Source organism: Hippocampus comes, unplaced genomic scaffold, assembly GCF_001891065.2.
Source record: "Hippocampus comes isolate QL1 unplaced genomic scaffold, H_comes_QL1_v1.1 scaffold383, whole genome shotgun sequence".
NCBI classification, from domain to species: Eukaryota; Metazoa; Chordata; class Actinopteri; order Syngnathiformes; family Syngnathidae; genus Hippocampus; species Hippocampus comes.
Genome location: NW_017805407.1, coordinates 108,763 through 130,125, shown reverse-complemented (window position 1 = coordinate 130,125; position 21,363 = coordinate 108,763). Strand labels below are relative to the sequence as shown.

The 21,363-nt window shown below is 39.8% G+C and overlaps 2 protein-coding genes across 7 annotated transcripts; both read right to left on the bottom strand.

The window, feature by feature from the left end:
* Positions 1-180: 180 nt before the first annotated feature.
* Positions 181-12,402, bottom strand: tppp (tubulin polymerization promoting protein). 3 transcript variants are annotated; one of them, XM_019873639.1, is made up of 5 exons: positions 12,274-12,402; positions 5,635-5,715; positions 4,830-5,165; positions 556-709; positions 181-476 (listed from the first exon to the last, which is right to left on the bottom strand). In XM_019873639.1, the coding sequence occupies exons 2-5, from the start codon at positions 5,646-5,648 to the stop codon at positions 267-269; spliced, it is 714 nt and encodes a 237-aa protein (XP_019729198.1). In that variant the 5' UTR covers positions 5,649-5,715; positions 12,274-12,402; the 3' UTR covers positions 181-266. The 3 variants fall into 3 exon arrangements, with proteins under 3 accessions (XP_019729198.1, XP_019729199.1, XP_019729197.1); XM_019873640.1 differs by lacking the exon at positions 12,274-12,402 and adding an exon at positions 12,167-12,228; XM_019873638.1 differs by lacking the exon at positions 12,274-12,402 and adding an exon at positions 6,524-7,049.
* An 850-nt stretch (positions 12,403-13,252) lies between these two features.
* zdhhc11 (zDHHC palmitoyltransferase 11) lies at positions 13,253-21,024 on the bottom strand. Of its 4 annotated transcripts, XM_019873646.1 has the most exons (10): positions 20,499-21,024; positions 18,940-19,158; positions 18,545-18,723; positions 17,421-17,522; positions 17,210-17,334; positions 16,955-17,110; positions 15,466-15,649; positions 15,320-15,383; positions 14,967-15,042; positions 13,253-14,734 (listed from the first exon to the last, which is right to left on the bottom strand). In XM_019873646.1, the coding sequence occupies exons 1-10, from the start codon at positions 20,514-20,516 to the stop codon at positions 14,589-14,591; spliced, it is 1,269 nt and encodes a 422-aa protein (XP_019729205.1). In that variant the 5' UTR covers positions 20,517-21,024; the 3' UTR covers positions 13,253-14,588. The 4 variants fall into 4 exon arrangements, with proteins under 4 accessions (XP_019729205.1, XP_019729202.1, XP_019729203.1 ...); XM_019873643.1 differs by having other exon boundaries at positions 16,955-17,334; XM_019873644.1 differs by having other exon boundaries at positions 13,253-14,731; positions 16,955-17,334.
* Positions 21,025-21,363: the final 339 nt, after the last annotated feature.

Genomic DNA, 21,363 nt, shown 5'->3' with positions numbered 1-21,363 from the left:
ATCATTGGCGTTCTCCTCTTGGCAGGAACTCACTATTAGATAGGAATGTACCAGCTGGTGAAGACTTTGTAAAAATAGATGTAAACAATTTTCCAGTTCTCACACTTTCACAAAGAGAGGAACTCTCTCCGCAACCACATGCACACACAAAATGACTGGGTGGGAAAATATATGACAACCTGTTTTGTTTTGTTTGTTTGTTTGTTTTAAGTACTCTTTTCAAAGAAAGTGATCCAAGCTGTCGACCCATGTTTTCTCTGCACCGCTCACATGGGTTTGGCCATGGGGGGTTTGGTGACCTTCTTTTCGTAGGACCCTTGATGCTTGTATCCTGAGACGTATCCCGAAGTGTCGACCAGGTCTACTCGTCCCGCCTTACCCTTCCCGCGTCCCGTGTTGTCAAAGCGCTCCTTGTGCGACCCGGTGAACTTGGTTGTGTCTGTCAGTCGGTTGACGGTCGGGGAAGCGACGGCTCTCTGCAAGGGAGTTTGCGGGATATTAAAGCCACACCCCGCAAAAGTCAGTTGAGGATTTGGTTTTTACAAGAACTCTTACCGTGACCCCGGCGATCACGGGCGTCTTCCCCTCAATCAGCTTGTATACTTCAGCCTCGGCCTCCTCGCCAGTCTTCTCTTTGTACTTCTTCCTGGCAAGCTCTCCTAGAGCAATCTTGAACTCGTCATATGTGATGGTGCGACAGGATTTCTTCCTGAAACAGATGATTTGTTACCGGGAAGCTCAGCCAACTCTAAAATAAAAAGACATAAGTGTCATTTCAAACTCAGGTGACAGTTTTACCCTTAAAAATAAATGTGTTGCAGATTATTTGACTTTGAGAAAATACACCAGAGGTGTAGTGTATCTGTAACCTGTAATACAAACAAACATTGCATATCTCATAGTTATACGATCTTGCATATCTCATTATTATGAAATACGCAATATTTACTAGCGTGAACTTTTTAATAGTCTTTCAGCAACATACATATGCGGTGAATATGCTCTTTAACTTCTGATGACAACCCAGGATAAAACTTAAGTCCCCCTCAAGATACAAAGAGTGGATGTATCACATCCATGTGGGTCCTTGAAACCAAGCACTACTTACATATTAGCGAGGGCTTTGGTGCCATCTAGTGACATCTGTGTGTGTTACATAAAGAGTCCCAAAATATACCAACATTCTGCAAATAGGTGAGTTTTTTTTCCAGTGAATAGCTGAGGATAAGTTTCACAAAGTGAGCGGCTTCATGAAAAGAGCACTGTGATTAGGAGGGGGTTCACTGTCTTATTTTATTATTAAGTGATAAATGCACAGTAACAATATCGCGCATACAGTCTGAAGGACAACCACATTATGTTGGGCTAATGTGAGGCGCTTATGAACTTGATTGTCAAATCATATTACCAGATAGCTCCAATTTCATCCCTGCGCTGACCTCAGTCTTTTGTGGGAATCCTTTATATGCATGGTACATTGAGATTCCTATAATATGCTGTAATGATTAGTTTTATATTCCTGACTTTGTTTCTTTCTTTGGAAATTTGGCTCGACATCAGCATGCGTGTGCCATTTGTGACGAACGAAGCTTTAACTTGTGATGGACTGCTTCATGTGGAACCAAATGCATTGACATTTATAAGGTCAACTTGTGACAGCTGGCAATAAGTCAGATCTTTCTCACTCATGCTCCATCTGAGAGTACTTCACTTGTCTAGTTGGCCACGTCCCCCTTTGACTTCCACATAGTAACAAACACAAACATTCATCGCTGTGGAGATAGATCAACCAAACAACAGCGCATGAAGCTCTGCCGTCTCCCAAGGCAACCTGCCGTCATAGCAACAAGGCACGGTAAACAGGGGTGTTAAGGTTTATCATTATTTCTTCTCCCCCCATTGACCTGCTCTGTTTAGGCACTCCATCAGTGTTGAATATTTTTGCGCTCCATGCTCGGAATCATTCCCATGCTGTCTAATGTCAGACGGGAAGCTGAACTTCCACTGCCGTTTCTGTCTGGGGAAGACAAATATGTGTCCCCATCAGATTGAGTCATACACGCTTTACTGTAAGACCTCAAATATCCAAATCGTTAATATTTGTAAATAAACAGCAAATCAGCGTTTAAGGAGGTGACAGAGAAGAAGGATAAAGGTTGCACATGGAATGGAACATTATTTCACCTTGGAAAACTGCTGCTGACCTGTTATAATTTACATACTTGAACCATCTGCTTGCTGGACCACGAACCAAAGACGGAAGACTGTGTTTAATCCACAGCTTCCAATAATGTTCACTAATAGGGAACCACGGCATGGAAAATAAAGCCACCATGCAACCATGCCAGTTATTAATTTGTCTACGCCAGATTTCTACAGCCGTCATAGTTTATGTTGAGGCCTCTGGGCTCTCAACACTCCAAACCTTAGGAAATCACTCAGCCATACCCTGTTTAGCCAGTGCTCATTAATTTGAATGTACTTGTGCATGCAACGGGCCTTGACGCTGATTAAAGGGAAATGCATGGATGACTTAAACTCTTCAGTCATGCCTGGAGCTAGTCAGTTCATGAATGCCAGCAACCCCCCGTCTGGACCCCGCTCCACTTGACACAGATGCTACTGTACTGACCTCAAAGCTTTTGGACACACGTCTGGTCTGTTGTCATGATAATGTGGCATTCACCAAATTGCCAACCTTGGATATTTTTCCAGCCCGTATCATCCCCCATTCCTTTTCTGTGGCGTCGAAAGAACCTGTTTCCATGGCTTTGCTAATGTGAACTGAGTATGTTCAATTAGCTCATGATAACAAGCTGCACCTTATTGTAAGTGCTTTTTCAGATTAGACGGAGAATTATCGAATCTGGTACAAAACAATGCTTTCAGCACGTATAATTTTCTTAGCCAACATCAAACGCTTTTCTTAAATAAGTAAGATCCTCATCAACCCAGAACTCACTCTGTCGCTCGATTTACAATTTATATTTGATATTGTGTTGCTATCCATGGAGGTAAATACAAGTTAATGAGCCTAATTTGACAAAGTTAGGAGAAGAAAGTACAGATGTCGTTTTCAAATGGAGTGGTAAAAAAATAAATACATTAAAAAGCACAGATACCTGGAAAATCTGATTCTGTAAAGTGAGTATTACTTTACTAATGAAAGCATAGTAGAAGATTGTGACGACAGCCTAAAAACCATAAATAAAAATTATTGCAACTCGTCTGCTTCTCAGCGCAACATAGCCAAGTCAACAATTGAACATAATGTACATGGAAACAGAAAAGTAATTTCTGTTATGCCCTGTGGGAAATTTCGATTTTAGAAATTGTATGTTGAAATGAATAATTTGATGGAGACATTTTAGTCTGAATTTTAATAAATTGGAAGCCGATGCAGCATCCTGGATACAATAACGGTCGACCAAAGTTCCACTGTATGTAGAGATTGTCCTATTGCACCTTAACGCTTGCAAGAGTATCGCTCGGTACGTAAGAGCAACATAGAGTGTTTAAACCACAACTTGTGGGTTTTTTGCAGTGATGAGCATCAATATTCTACAACTTAATTGCGAAGGATCCGTTTATTGCCTCCTTCCTGTTCATGCCACAAATCCAAAATTCTGCAAGCTGCTGATTATAGTCCAGATTGCCATGGCAACCGTCACAATTAACACAAGTCTGGCCGTGTAAGCGCAAAATCCACTAAATCAGCGTGACAATTCCTATTCCGTGGCCTTTTCCACTCCTGCCGCAACACATGATGAAGAGTTACTTCCAAACACACTCTCCTGTTTCCTTACTCACATCGTTTATCTTGGTTACTATCGTTTGATTTGACGGTACATATTTGCAGGAACAAGTTGTGATACGTCCAACTACCTAGCACACTTTGCTCGGTCAGTAAATAAAACATTTCCCTCTTTAGTGCAATTGAGGTCACAGTTTATTATTAGAGTCTAGTGCACTTGAATCAAGCATCAAAGGATGAGCCAATCTGGCCCGGGGAGGTTCAGGAGGAGCCATTCATCCAGATCTTTTGTTCTGGTTTCTGATAGCAGCTTGGCTTAGTGACATGTTCAAAACCCAACCAAACATATCTCATTTCTTTGTGTTTACAGTTAGACGTCAAACCGTGGATCAGTTTTGCTCTAAAAGGCTGTTGCATGTTTTATCACATCAAAATGTGTTTTTCATCTCCCCTTCAATGTTCCTGTAATTATAACCCAGGCAATGTTATTGCCACTTCATTGGACTTTGGGGCACGCGTGAGAGTTCAGTGACTAAGTCTTAAGTCATCGCTGCTTCTGCTAGTAATATCGAAGCAGTCCTGTCATGGCACATCTGTGGTGAACCGCATTCATCCAAATACATCAGTCCCTGAGTCATGTCTGGATCGACTGCTTCTGATGTGACTTGGACGCATCTCTTATGTTTAGGGTGGCCCAGACTGATACCAGGTATCAGTATTGGGTCGATAACAGCCTTATTTTAATGTAGTGGGTATTAGGAAGGCTGCCGATACTCGCCACCGATACTTCACGCAAACAAATCTGAGATTGAGTAAATCCTCCTCGGCAGCAGTAGGTACACTACTGTGGCGGTTTGACACATTGGCGAATCAATATCTGCATCAGAAACAAAGGTGTTCACAGTTTTTGTCATTGTGTTAAATGAAAATGTATGTATCACAAGTACCAGAGGTATCGGTATTCGGTATCGGTGAGTACTCAAAGAAAGAATCCCCGTACTGGTATCGGTCTGAAAAAAAAGTGGCATTGAACATCCTGAGTTATGTTTATGGTAGAAGAAGTCTGCTTTCTTACTTGACTTTGGAGAAGACAATGTCGACATCGGTGAGGGTGACGGTCTTGCCGTCGATCACGCCGCAGTCCTTGCAGAGCTTGGACCAATTCTTCCCGTGCATGTCTTTGCCGGTAGCGCGCGTGTCGCCATGAATGGCGAATCGCCGAAACGATTCCTCTAGAGCTGTCAACTCCACCGGTGTGGATGAGCCCACACCTCCTTCGCTGGTCCCATTTGAGTCAGTAGAGAGCCTTTTGGAGGTACGGTCTCTTGAGTGTTCACTATGTGGCCTCAATTGGGCCGAGCTGAAGTTGGTATTCTTGGCTGTCTGGACCTTAAAGTCATCTAGTCTGTCTCTGAGAAGAAAAAAAAACGTTTGTCTGACCATCAGTGTGGGGTATGACAAATAAACTGATAGTAAGATCATACAAATGCAGTGACTGAAGGTTTTTTTTTTGTTTTCTCCCACACAATCCAGGAGGTAGACAACATGTTGGAAGGCAGGTACTACACATTACAATACATGATTTTGTTTGTTAGTGCAAGTAGCCCCAGAAAAATCAGCCCGGAGAGGATCCAAGTAGTATACAAGCAGACAAACTCTTCTGAAGACAAAAAAAAAAAAAAAGATTTTGGCCAATGTGCTAGTGATCCCTGTCAGTGAAGTGATGCAAGCAGGATTTAATTCTACCAAATTAAAGTGCACTGTGATTGGACTTGTGTATTTGTTGTGGTCTTATGGTATTTTACAGGGATGAATGTCCTATTGGATTACAAGCATTGACTGACGTGACCGCTAATGAACATGTAGCTTCTCAAACTTACTTCTGGTCTGCCATGCTTGTGCAGGAATTAGCTTCCCTCTGTGCAGTGCTTGGATGAGCTGACGTGTGTTTTCTCTTTGTGCTGTGGAAAAGATGAAAATGGAGGTGCATACTGTGAGATGATGTGCCCACACATGAATGCAATAGAAAATAGAAAGACAGTACCAGTAGGTCTTTTCTCTCATGCGTTTCCAGTAGTAAACGTCATTTAATTCCCCTCATGCCATGAACAGAGTATTGAGCCAAATTCATGCATACATCTATTATGTAGACATGTTTTTAGCGCTATCCTTACAAAGGTTGCTCGACAGATCTTATTGCAAAGACTGAAGACACAGCACGACTCGTAAACTAATGGGATGGTCCAACCAAAAAATATCACCGACCTACAGTGCATTGTGACCAAAATGGTCACATACTGGGTTGGGATATTTCTTTAAATCACTATGGAATGGTTTCTTAAGTAATTTTAGGTAGCTGATAAGATCCTTGACCATATAAGGACTACTTGTTTGAATAAGGAGAATACAGCACAGTACACCATAAAATATTGTATCAGTCCCTAGATACCATACAAATATGCACCTCGTTGCCGTGTTAAAACATCTTAGCATTCACGCAATAGGGTGTCGAAAAATAGTGGCGAACAAACTGAGGAAAATTGAACATGACAGACTGACTACAAATATTCACAAAATGTCTCTACACACTGAGAGTAGCAGCACATTCACCTCTACCTAACCTCCCACTTGAAAACAAAAAACAAAAAACTAACATTGCATCTAAAATCCATAACGTAAAAAGTAGAAAAATGATATACTGTACCTAAAAGTAAAATACAGTAAAATGCCATCCGTCCCAAACTCAATCCACTGGTCCTGTATGCTCACCTTTGAGCGTTTCCCATAATTAACGAGGCATCCTTAAAGAGCGTGCGTAGCTCTGGCGAAGAAGACACTAAGAGTAGCTACCAGTTTAAATCGATACCGTACGAAATGTTCAGGCGCTTGCGAGAAGTCCGAACCGCTTTTGTCCACGTGACTCATGAAGCTCTAACTTAACCCCCCGCCCCCAACAAGATCACATGTAAAGTTCAGCCTATTGTCTCCATCAGCAGCCTATGGACACTCAACACTTAACCTTGTATAGATGTTAATGGGTACCAAAGCGAAGAGTGACACAGCATTAAAAGAAAATATAAATGGCTGAATAATATGTCTTTCAGGGATGCAAACACTGGGAGCCCTTTGTCTAATTCGAGGGCCCTCTCTCTGCACGACCCTCGCACATTTATTCACACACACATGGCGACATCGTAGACTCTCACTATTGACGCAAGGCACTTTGTCATCGAGGACTCGGGCCAACACCAGAGTTGAGTCTAGACAAAATCCTATTCTTTATTTCATCCCTCTGACATGTATTTTATGTTCATCTCTCATCGTTCCATTTTCTACCTTTTGAATGGGTGCTTTTGTTGAACTCAACAGTACATTGGTATGTGATTTTACAAGTGTGTTTTGGTTAGTTGATATCAACAGATCATTTTCCATGCTGATATGTTTTGAGCCTCGATTCCCCAAAGAACGTGTAGAGAATTTTAGCCTTTTCATAAACATAAACAGCTTCTTTGCTTTTCTGAGATAACTTTTTTAAAGGGCACTCCCATCAAAGGAATCTTGAACTTCGTCAAATGAAAGTCAATTCTTCTTTTTGTCGGTTTGGAGTAAAAGACAAACGAAAGACACAATTTAGCTCCAGTTTTAGTTCCATGTTTTAAACGCGACTATTTTGTAGATGCTTTTCAGACTAAAGCGGCTTTTTTTTTTTTTTTTAGTAAGATGTGTTTAATTTTTATATATTTCAAATTTGGATTATCTTTACTTGATCAAAATTATGACTTTCAAATCTTGATCATGATTCTCAAAGTAATGGATCAAAAGATTAATATGTCATTAAAGTTGCCTAAATTATCAATGATTAGTTGATTAAATGTGAATGGCAAGTTAACACAAATGGAAAAAGAAACACCTCATCATAATACCTTGTTTTAACGCTGCAAATGTGCTACGTTTAAAAAATTTACCCGCTTGGAACGTTTTATGTCAAATGAAACTCGAGACTAATAGTTGATATTTGTTTACGATAAATTGTGTCACTTGTGATTTATGCTAGCAACAAATACTCCAAACATTTGAATCCCCTTATAGGCTTTATCTTCCCCAAATATGAGAATCAATAGGCAGAATCTTCTCTTCTCCTCCGATTTATAGTCAGTAGTATCAAGTGTCCAAGTCAAGAAGACAACACACCTCCTCGCACCATATGCTGACCAATGCAGAGAAGTAGTAAAAATATTACAATGACAGCTCAGATGTTAAAGCAACTGTATCAGTGTTATAGCTTTAATATGGAAACAAGCATCATTTTGTTGTTTTTCCAACCCTTCTAAGCTAGGCGGAGGGCAGCTCTCTGTGAGCGTATTGCAGCATCCTTGCATCCATTCGCCTTTTGGCAACATGCTCCACGCATGAGTGCTTCAACCATAAGTTGACCCAATTTTTAACTGCATCTATTTGGAGCTACAATACGCCATCACGGTTGGAAACATTCTATTCATGCTCAGGATAGGAGATCAGCCAGCGCAAGGTGCGAGCTGCCAAAAAATGTGCTTGTTTGGCAGATGGTGTGACACATAAAATGATGACATTGTTGACGGTGACGGGGGCGTGGAGGGAAGAGAGTGTTAATGTTACACGACATCATGTCAGCGTATCACAGCGAACTCCATCTGTGCTTTTTCCCAATCCTTGCTTGGCAGAGGCTTTTGATTGGGACCGATCCGTCATGAAGTAGGGATCATCGCCTTTGCAGTCAAACCCTGCCCGCATTCACCACACGCAATTGATTCCAGGATGCTGATTGATGCCAATGTTTTTTCCTTTGTAATGTAAACAAGACTGAAATACTCAGTTTCAGGGTCAACTGTCTTAACTTTGGATGTGTGAAGCGTAACTTTGAAAACAGGTGACTGCACGCATGGTGATGCTCGAGATGCTTTTTTGGATGAATGTATGGAAATTCCGATAAGGAAGCAGCTTTCGTCTTTTGGACCCTGCATCACATAAACTGCTGAATGAGAACACGCCAAAAAGTTCATCCTTACTCACTGAACTGAGCTCACGTGAAATTTGAATAACAAAGAAGATCGTTGCGACTGGAAGCAAAATTTCCCCCAAAATTTGGCTGAGTCCCAAATTTCATGGTGCCCTGTTTGAATTTGACGATTGCTTTCCAACCAAAATAGGGCTGAACAATTAATGGACTTTGCAGTTTAGGAGAGCCCAATTTTATATAGAGAGAGATTGTTTGTTGTTTTTTTAGTGAATCCCTAAAAGACGGCGAATCAAAAGTGTTTTGCAAGTTCCCAACTCGAATACTGAAGTAGAAAATGTCTTTCATATTAATCCAACATTCATTTGCCTTTATTTTAGCGGAAGCTTGTAGGCGTCCTCATTATGTGTATAACACCAAAACATTTTTGTAAATTAAATTCTTGTTTCTTCAAGTACAGATTAATCTATTGCTTGGTTGTTAAAATAATTGCAATTTTGAGAGGGGGCAAAAAAAAAATCGCAATTTGATTATTTCTCAAACTTGTTCAACCCTAAATCAAAAGCCTTCCCAAGTTCAATGTCAGTGTAATTATAAGGAGTTTATTAAATGTGTGGCGTCTGAAAAGACATCTAAATACGTCTTTGGGAGTGAATGAGTTAAGCAATAGATAGATTGCTATATCTATATTTAAAAAATGCATTTATTTTTTTATATGACATGAGCAATGCTTCAAGATTGTACTACTTAATGACACTGGAATCAGCTCGAGGAGATACTGACTGTATTTGGTTTTCGTCACTGTCCCCCTCCCGCCCTCTTAAAAGAAACATCAGAATGATATCATCACTGTGTAAAACAGACCCGTGGTCACCACTACCATACACTCTCCATCAGTCTTCGCCTCCCTGCGACTGCTCTGAATCACACATGTTGGCGTGCACCGAGCTGTAGAGTAACAAGATGCTTAGAGCCAGCCGCAGCGGTTATTGTTGGCAGCAGCAGTGAGCTCAATACAGACTGTGTGAAGAAAGCGTGACGCCATAGATGTCAACGGGAAAGGCCAAGTAGTAATTCTTTGGCTATAGCAGGGATGGCCAATTTAAATGCTGAAGAGGACCAGAGTTTATCATCATTGCTACTGGGGGAGCCAGATAGGACCACACACTTCCGAACCAGATGCATGACAAAAATGCAATTGTAAATAAGGACTACCATATTGGCTTGAATATAAGACGGCCCTGATTATAAGATGACCCCCTCTTTTTTAAGATTCAAGTTTGAAAAAATACTTTTTGAACACCAAATTAATTTTTATACAGAATAATTACAGTACATCTGAAACAAATTATTATTACACTATATTTGAGAGAAAAGGAAAGTTATTTTGCCTCATTCAATTGTTAATATCTGAACATTTAAATATGTAAACTAAAGTGCAATCACATTCGTAAATGAATGGCTTCTGGTTTTTGAAATGTAAATTACATCATAACTTCTCCTCAGCTGCCGGTTAACCTGGCCGATCTTCGACCCACTTTTCTCCAGATTGTAGCTACATTTCTCCATTTTCTGTTATCTCTTATATTATTTTCTTCTCTTTTCTTTCTTACCGCTATTTTTTATTTTTCTTCTTCGTGACATGGGTTCACTTTGGCTTGGGGAGTCAAGTTTAGCATTCGCTTCAATGATATCTGGCGCCATCTAGCGTCGTGCATGGGTATAATGTCTAGACCTCGAATATAAGACGACCCCCACTTTTTCAGTCTTATTTCAATGCAAAAAAACACCGTCTTATATTCGGGCCAATATGGTAAATAAGCGCGTATGTGCAAAATGTGTGCTTACTAGATTTCAATTTTGATCATACTTTCCTCAATGCATGTTTAAATGAGCCATTATCCCAACATGACACAAAGGGTTTTAAGCAACAACCAGTGCAAAGGGCGCCCCTGCATAAAAATTACTATTCAATGATGGTACAGAACTGCTGAACAAAAAAACACCAGGTGCAAGAACTCTTTTTTTCTTTTCCCCCCCCCCCCCCCACACACACACAAAAATAAAGTGACTCAAAATTTTTTAGCATTTTGGTACGATGTGTTTACGTCCTGTCATTCCAAATCTGCAAAAATGTATTCACATTGGAGTATTTTTAATGATGAGTGAAGAATGAATGGATAGGGAGAGGCATCAGCTGACTTTGGAGTGTACATTATTCTTCTTTGACTACCATAGTATTATTATTGATGAATTAGCAATGTTGTACAAGCAGCTAGTACAAAGATGCATAGGCTGCATTGCAACATCATTATAAATTGTATTTCTGGTTCTATTTTTAATCTGCCGTAACTGATACACTTCTGCAGTCGCATCACAAAGAGCCCCCTCAAAACTCATTTGTGGAGTCAGTACTTTAAATACCTACAGGTCTCAAGTGTCAGGTTTACGATGCAACTTCAGAAGTATACTTTCACCAGAAACATTGGTTGCGTTCAATGTCAGAGGTGTTTTACTATTGAGGTTCCTTGTAACCCAGATGGATGAGAACATGAGTTCTTCATTTATTACAACAGAAGAGACTGTAGCCCAGGGATGGGCAACTGGCGGCCTTGGCCCACAAACTTTTTTAAATTTATGGATTTATTATTAATATTAATATTTAAACAAACCACATAAAGATTGCCCCTGCATTTGATTATGAGCATTTCTATGGCTAGGTTTGAGCAAACGTCAAATAAAATGCGGCAAGCCACTTTTAAAATGACGTGATGGGCTTTAGTTTGACACATATATGAGTCTTCTTTTGACTGTTTTTGGAACGTGGGAGGAATCCGGAGAGAAGCACTGTGAGAACCTGCAAACTACATACAGGAAGGCCAAGAGTCAAACACGGAACCGCTTTACTGTGATGCAGATGTGCGAGCTAACCCACCGTGCTGCTCAATAAATGTAGTGTTATTATAGTTAATACTCCATGCATGCATGCAAATGCATGCATGGAGTGTCAGGAAGCTGATTAATGGGGCAATGCATCCTGTCTTGCATGCATAATTATGTAACAGGCCTACACATTAGCCTGACATGAAGTACTGCAGCCATAGGCCAACTGCGGTGTCAGTCAGTCTCGTCGACCAATCAGCGCGCTCGCACGGGTGCGTTTGGAAGATAAACACAGGCGAAGACACTCGTGTTGTTGACGTTACACAGACATGGCTGCGGCTGCAGCTGTTGCCCGAGACAAGTGTTACATAAAGCCGCAAATGCCACATTCACATAGACGTGCCTCAATAGTGCTCGTACAACGTCCAGATAATTGCACTCATCAGCTCCAGTAGCTGCATGCGAACCTTTAAAAAAACAATATCACATATGAGGGAGCGTTGACGTAAAGGAATGCAAAAAAAAAAAAAGCGCACCTTCTAGAATCGGATGCGTTGATATAAGCAAACAGCCGATGACTGCTTTTAATATTGTTTCAACACGCCTGAGCAATTTTAAAAAGAGATGAAATAATGTCAATCACCTGGTGACGTAATCCCCCACCTCGTCAGTTAAAAATCATCGTTAAAAGAATCGCCTCCGTCCGTCTCTCCTCTCCTGTCGGCTGCCCGCGCTCGAGTCGAGCGATGATGGCTCGCCCCCCCCCTCCCTCCCCCCGTGATGCTGGAGAGAGAGAAGCCCACTGATTGGCTGCGTTAGCGCCGCGACGAGTTCCTCTCCTCTCGCTCGGCCGCGGTGCTGTGCGTAAAGGGTCGACAAACAAGCACTCAACCAAAGCATTTTGTTTTGTTTGCCCGTAGAGGCACAATGATTGGCTGCTTGATTCACAAATATTTGTCATCCTTTAAATCCACTGGGCTTTAGTGAGATGTGTTGTTCTGTTTTTTTTTTTGGGGGGGGGGGGTTGTAATCCCGGTGGACGTGGAGAGACAATTAGCTCTTTCGAGATCCTTGGGGAAGATGTAGCATACAGGCTGCCCTCTGAACCGGATTCTCCTTAAAGGCTGTTACACAACCAGTGTGAGCCTAATGGCTGAACTTGCATGGAGATTATGTAACTTTGTAGCCTTTGCTGTAGCACCTCACAAAAAATTTGAGAGGAAGACTTATCACCTAAGTGCATGAGGCCGTTGTAGAACCACCATCAGCCATGCATCAAGTAGACATCAACTTTACTTTATAATTCAGACCGATGGACAATGTACAAGCCCAGGGAGAAGTCCTCACGTGGAGGGCCTCAATTACTTGCAGTTACCTGCCAAGGTTAGCAGTTTTGCTTTCAGTCCACAAGGAGCAATGTTTAAGATGAGAAGAAACATTCAACTTGAACTTTCTGGTTAAATAATGAATTCAATTTTAAGCATTTCCCCCCACAGCCATTATGTTTCATATTTGTTATGCACAGTGCAGGCATGGATTAATGTATGCTGACTGAAACCTGGGGGCTCACACTCAGTATGCTGCAGCCCCTCCTCCCATGAGGTCTGCAGAAGAATGAAACTGTATGAGTGCCTGTATTTGATCCAGGACGGCTACGAATGTGATCAATTGAATTGGCTTTTTCGCAATGTGTGATTTATGACCATCTATGTAAATATTGATGGTGCTGTTATTTTGTTATTTTGTACCCTACATATTGCACAACTCCACAAATTAATTTTCAATAAATTGGTCATATCATATCAAAAAGTACATACATTTTTATATATATAAAACATCTTTCCCAGAATTGAAGGTGTAATATTCCAAGAATAAAATTGCACTTCATAAATCCACTAACATAATACTTTCTTCTCTAACCTTTGACAGATCATATTACAATTTAAAGTTCAACAATAACTTGATTCTCTTCACATTACAACTTTACACCAATGACAAAACCTTTTTGAGATTACAAGTTTCTTTTCTTCACAAAATACAAATTTAATCTCACTCCCTCTCCCAAAAAATTGTAATGTTAATTTTGGGGACAATTAGGAAAACACACGTGGCAGACCCCACAAGGCACTGGGGATATGTATGCCCCTACTTTTTGGCCTGCCCTTTATGTGCCCGTTTGCTCTTTTTAGCCACGTTTTAAGACCCCTAATTTATTGCACCGGGTGGTGCTTATCTGGTCATATGTATTATAATTATGTGTATTCCAATTTGAGCCATGGGTGCCCTCTTTGTTGGATGTACCCTCTGAGCACACGTTATGTTTAATTGTCATTAGACCCTTGGAAAAATGTCTCCTCTAAATTTTGAGAACATCTGTCCCAGATTCTTCCAGTTGTAAAGTAAGGGATCACGAAAATGATTGCTCTTGATTCTTTACTATGACATGAAACAACACTAACACAATTATCAATATGTAACAATCATCAAACACAGAAGTGATGCTCATTCTTCTTCCACTAGAATGTGCTCCACCATACTTCTCAACACACGGATCTATTTGACCATACAAGGTCGTTTCTTTCGCCGGCAGATAAAATGACATGATTTAAGCATTACTGCCATGTACTTGGAACAGGTTTTGTTTGGAAAATAAATCAAAGCTCTCCAAATGCCAAAAACATCTACTTGACCAAGATTAATGGCACAGACTCCAACATTGAAGATGGACCACCATACAAGTCCATAACATGAAAAATTAGTTGACATAATTCAACATTAAAAAAAATAAAAAAAGACAATGTGAAGTTAAGTAACGATGAAAAAGTAGGGTCCTCTTTGAAAACGCTTCATGACTGGTAACAAACTGAAGATGTCCTCATTTACACCAATGGCTCCATGGTAACTCATTTTAACAAGGTGTCCCTGAGCGAACGTATAATCCCAATGCACTTCTGACTGTTACGTGTCATCCGGAGTCATCACTAAGCTTCCAAGGGGATCCTGCACCTCTGGAACGCTCTCCACTGATTTGATGCTTTCACTCTGCAAGTCATCACCAGCATCAGCCTTCCAGCTTCTCGAGGTGCTCATCTCTCTTTCTGCTTTTTTTTAAAAAACATTTTGAATGTGAAATGACACAATTATTCATGATGGCACTGATAGTTTGACAACCAACGTAGTATAAATTGAAATCTGGATTAAAAAGACATAAGTAAAACATCTGTATTAAGAGCGCAAATTTATGTGTGAGAAAATCTAAGGGAATATTCTCGGAAGACTATCTACCCAAAATAGGAAGAAAAAAATAGAGAGGAAGTGCAGATGAGAAATACTCACGTTCTTTCTCTGCAGAATTCTGTGTTTCCTGATGGAAGCTGTTTTTCATTGTTGATTGCTTCTTGGTGTTTTCCATCTAGGTCAAAACAAGAACAGAATGTCATAGTACCTGGTAATTGTAGAATTCAGTCCATTGAGACCACCGGGAGTAATTTTTGTGTCATTGTGCTTTTTAGGGGCAGTAAACCCGATTTTGGAGTATTAGAGAGACGCCAAGAATAGTTGAGTAAGTGACGCTTATTCTGGGATGAGAATAAAAAATTCACGAACCACTTTGGACAGGCAGCAAGAGTGAAAGCTTGTGAAAAAGTATTAAACTTTATGGCAATTATAATCTAAGCATACTTTCTTACCTCAGTGTACATGGTCTCTGACAGTCGATTGGAAAGTGGTCCTTTATCATCAAGCTTGCGGGTACTGTTGAAACAAACGCACCATTCAGAGATCCTTGGCACAGTTTGTATTGGCACAACAGGACCAGTAGTGACTTGATGTTTACCTTGCACCATGAATCTGTGTGGCCTCACAATCCATAGAGTTCAATGGAGTCTTTGGAATTGTCACCTGTGGAACCTTGTTTTTTATTGGCGGGTCCTGTGAATTTCCCACTTCAGTGTCTCCGCTTTTGGCTTCTTTTTGACGCTGCAGCTTTATGTACTCATACGTGCTTAGTCCTTTACACACTGTGATAATACCCATTAGAAAAGATTAATGGACATCAAATGGGAAATTTATTTTTTTTTTTTGCCTAGGAAAAAATGAGCATACTATGATTTTTTTGTCAATACCACCTGCATTGTAAAGAGGCACCAGTTAGTAATTGTAGTAGTGTGCAGTGGAACCTACAAAGACAGCGATCCAAAATGGAATCAGATACGTCTGTTGTTTACATTGACCTGGAATGCTTTGACGTCATAACTTGTATAATCTGAGTGGAATAAATCTGACTTCCCACCTCCCTGGTAGTATTAGCACTTTTCACCATTCGCAAAGTTAGCGAGTTAGCATTCACTTGTTTCATATAACAGGCATGGATACAGCAACTTTTAAGTACGCCGTCCCCTCTAATTTGGAGTGTGAAGCAGTGTATCACTAGCTAGCTGTTTTGCGATTAAAATTTCACCCTGTGACATTGACTTTTTTATGATGTAATCGCTGAAAGTTGCTTGCATAAAAACATCTTTAATGCGAGCTAATACAAAGGAGGTTAGGGTGAATGTTTTTAAAGTGGGTGGACAGATACACTTATTAGTATGCTGCCCCCTACTGGTTCGGAGCATGACACGCTAGCTTGTTTAGCAACAAAAAGCTATTAGGTGAGGGCAAAAACATTCACACTATCAAATGTGTAGAAAAGGGGAAAAACCCCATCATATTCCTTAAATTTTGCGACATATGGTGTTTTTGAATTCTCGCGATTTAATTGTTTACAAAAGTGGAGCCGCAAAGCACGTTGAGCTCATGCTAATAAAGTAAGCATCTGCTTGTTTATAGAATAGGGGTGGACACAGCCACTTTTAGTGTGCTGCCCCATATTGATTTGCAATGTGACGAGCACCACAACTGAAAGATACTTCGACTCAGCACAAAAAAACATGTTCACAAAAAAATAATAATTCATTCTATTTTAAGTTTCATGATATAGCTACTTATAAAAATCATTGGCAGGTAAGCAAGGGGTAGGTATCTCATCCTAAAGCCAATAATAAGGATGTTAGCCTTGACCCACAATAACTTTTAGTATGCTACCACCTATGGTTTGAAGTGTGTCTTCTTTATTGGGGCATCGAATAAAAATACTTTCTCTTAGGATATATTATTATTATTATTATTATTATTATTATTATTATTATTATTATTATTATTATTATTATTATTATTATTATTATTATTATTATTATTGTTATCACAAGACAAATTTACTCGAGTTTTCAATTGAGAAAGTATATGTCATTGGGACCGCTGATTTAAAGAGCTGTTTGACTTACAGAGGTAGAAATGGAAACAGAGCAGGTGCCACAGAAGCAGCAAGCACGTCAGACTCAGCATGGCACTAACAAAGGCCACTATGAGGAGACCAGCTGAACTAGTTTTTACAGGGGCTGATGGTAAAAACACCAGCCAGGTGTCGTTTGCCAGCAAACCTGCAGAAAGGTGGACATACATGCACACACGTTTGAATGAAGAAATTATCTGAACAAACAATCCATTTGTGGCCTCTATCCAATCGTGTGATGACTTACTGTGGAATTGCGGGTTGGACCGTAGGACGTTTGGATCAAGATAGTGTTGGATAAATACAAACAAGATAACAGTGACAAGCAAGCCCGCGCCGACTGCTGCAGAGGTCACGGCTGCAAAGAAGTACCTGAAAGCAACACAAGTGATCTTGTGTTTAACATCTAATTTTATTTGTGGAAATCACAGACCCAAAAACAGTACCCATGGGCTTACCTGTAGTTTCTGCCACCCACACAGTTGTTCAGCCATTTGCAGTGGTGATCAAAATCCGACACACACTTGTTGCAAATGCTACAGTGTTTCACTTTGGGCCCACTGAGGGAAGGGAACATTTTAGAACCATTAAACACTTTAAATAACAGAATAAAACCCATTAGTTAAAATCAACCAAATTTACTTCATAGTTAATTAACTACATGAAATGGATAGAGAACAGCTAGACAGCACATTTAATAAATTGAGGCAGTCCGTCTGTCCATACATAAATACATCTATCAGTCACACGCCAGCATGCATTGATAATTTTTGTTCTTGAGGGACATAATGCCTGACTGGCTTTAAGAGTCAAAATTTCGGCATGTCAAGTTGCCTCTGAGACTTCCCCTATTTCACCCAACTCCTGATTTTCCTTTGAACTTCATTGTCTCAAGATGTTACGCTGTGTATAAGTGTATATTGGTCAAGCTCCCACACTTTTCTTTTGTAAATCAACTTCAAGCAAACTATGTGAATGCAAACAGCAAAATATGTGAGCTGACTGACAGGGTGGACTATGACAGAGTGGACGTTTTTGTTTGTGAACATTTATTAAACACGTGGTGGACCTTAATTAGCAACATGATCCGATTAGCAAGCTGATTTGTACTGGTTGACAAATACATGATAATTTCTGAACGTTTTTTTATGTCAAGTGATATGACTCCACATAGTGGATGTTATGCTAATGTTAAGCTTGACTACATCCAAATACACACATAATGGCAATTTCAAAATATCGGTGTATTTATTTTCTAACCATCCACTGTTTTAAGGTCTCAGTGAAGACAAAATGGTGATCAAAATGTGACTGAAAACATCAGCGGTTTTCTAAAAGGGACAGTTACCCCATAATGACAGAGGGAACAGCAATTTCAAATTCAAAATTTTCAGTATGACTGATGAAAATGGGATATACATGATAACTTGTTTTATCAAATAACTTGCTGTAGGCAATCAAAACATTTAGATTAGATTTCATATAATCTAACCACTTACTACACACTGTAGTGAGCACAGTGTGTGTAAGACATGCCAAAATCACACATCTTAAAAATTTTGTGAAAGGCTAGCATACATACACCTTTACTTCACACAAGTAACAGTGCAAGTCTTGGATGACATGAAGCTGCACTGTGCGGTCAAAAAGTGGCATGGGGCCGGTGTACGTTTTTTTGGCCCTCACGCTGGCATCAGCTGGATCTATGGTGACCGCGGCGACATGGCTGAGCAAGTGCACCAGAAAGGCCAAACCTGTAAACTAGATGCCGCTAGAGTTAAGGAAAAGTGCTCCAATAAGACAACAACGGCACTGTTTCTACCCCATTTAGTTTTCATAGAATCGGACACAAGCAGAATTCAAGTCTGTAACAGAAGCTCATAGAAAGCCTTCCACACAAGAAAAACCTTGTCTGGCTGTGAATGCTAATTTGTGAACGGGCACGCCATCTGAGCGTCTGATGAGAGTTAAGGATACAGTGTAGAGCACGTGGTTCCAAGGCAGAGGTAGGAGGGGGATGAACATGCCAAAGGCGACCACGGCGAGGTAGTTGTACAACAGCCAGGCAATGACTTGGAAGACCTGAGGGGGCCACGTCCAACCGTTCACGCGCGGGGTCTTGGACGAGACCAGTTCGTTTCGACTGCTGCCTTGCATGGGAGCCGTGCGTCTCAACTTCCCATTAAGGACATTCATCTACACGACATAAGATTCAAATCATTAGTGATCTCCTCTCTTGACTGATCAAGGTACCAAATGATATGACCAGGACCTTGAAAGTAACATTTGCCTTCGAAACTCAGAAAAATTCAACCGAACACAAAGTGGACTTCAGGTTAAATAACTTGACACAATTTCAAGCAAAAACCAAACCTTTTTTGCCAGTGAAAATTTTAGATTTTTGCCAGGGAATGTCGTACAATGAAACATACACATTAACCTTTAAACTGCCTAATTTTACAAATTAAATGTCATATTTTGAATAATGGCAATTGTAGTGTAATATTTTAAAAATACTGAATAAATTCATTTGTCTGTCATTTATTTTGGAAAACTATAATGCAATGATTGATGTAATGATAAAATATCACCTGTACTGTAATTGAAACTTCATTACGTGGTCTGTTTGTTGTTCTAGATTTCTTATATATAATTTACACACAGTATTTATCATATATATTTACATGTAGAATTTTATTTAAAGAAAGAGAGAAAAGAAATAAAAAGTAAATAATAGTAATAATAATCTCAATTATATAATACAATAATCTAAAATACTTTAACCTTTGTAAATTTATTTGACAATATAATACATAACTTAAAAAAAACATTATTTGTTTATTCTATTTCGGTCTTTTTACGTTATGTTGAAACGATTTCAATTTAAAAAAAATCTAGACCAAAATTACATGTGGTTTACCCATCAGCAATGTTGACAAATTATGGAAGACGAATATACTCCAAAAAACATGGATCAGAAAGCCATTTACTACGAAGGTGTAATTATTAATAAAAGAGCATGCAACAATTTTAGTATGGGAGGCCCATACTGCTTCACTGTATGAGATATGCTGTACACAGAATTGCCTTGCCTATCTGTATTCACTTTTAGGGAACCAGGAATCAAATGTCTCCTGCAAAAGACAAATGAGTGAAGGTCTTAAAGTCAAAAGTGCTTATAGAGCTTAAAAAGAAAAAGAAAATAAGAAAGTAAGAAAGAATAAAAATATTTCACAACGAAGCTACATCCTTTTTTAGGTCATCTGACTCACATGTTTTGCTCAGGGCCCTTCATGCTGACACAAGGTTTTTTTTTTTACGTGCGTGTGTTTCAACCAATAATTGAGTGTTACCAAGCATTTTCAGACGTAGCAACCTAAATCAGTCTGATCACCATTTTTGCAGCATCAAATGACAAACAAAACACGTTGCGAGTTTGCCTTGAATACACACAAATTAACTTTATGCCCTGGGATACGCACAAAAGTCATGCGGGTGAATGTTTTTGCCCTTCAAATGCATTGAGAATTACTTACTTTGGTTGCGGTGTTCATACCAACTTCCGAGTCATCGATTTAAAATGAAAACAATGCACACGGCGATTGCCAGCGAGTGATTCATTTTTCACCGTGCCAAACCTCACGTCACGCTACACGGCGCCGCTAACTAAGGCTACAAGAAAAACGTGAAAACAGGTGAGATAAAAGCGCCTTTGCTGACGTCGTCGTCTCAGTGTACGCGAAGATGTTGCTTGACTTAAGTTGAAGAAACAGTTTGCTCGACGGCGCTCGCCTGCGCCATGGCAACTGTTGCGCATGCGTACTCTACCCTAATCGCCGACCTGCTCGTGTCGCGTTCATGTCCTTCACAGTCACTGGCCACGATGTGTTTGATACTCAGTCCCCACAACAATCAGATTGAACAAAGATAATCATGATCAATTTTGATTGACACTGTTTTTATTGAGGCTGTAGTTTGCAGGGGTGGAGAACTGCATCACACTGAAATGTTTACGATACTGTATTTCTGACTGAACGAGGCCACCAAAATACCTGTACTTGAAACAACCCCTAATTCAGGGTGATGCAATATAGTTCACTCCTGTAATATTACTGTACATCACACTTCAAATGATGCCACTTTAATAAACAAATTGTTCAACTAGAAATTAACAAAACAAATTACATAAAATATGCAAGGACGATATACATAATCCAGGATATAAATTCATGTCTGTTTTGTATTGTCAAATCATTAACTGTGCAGTACATAATATTCTTAACTTTGGTTTTGAATCTCTCTCTCACTGTATAGTGGGAATTTGAAAAACTTTTTTAAATTAATGAATACAATGTAATACTGGAATCAAATTTTTCCCCATAATCTGAAATAATTTGATAC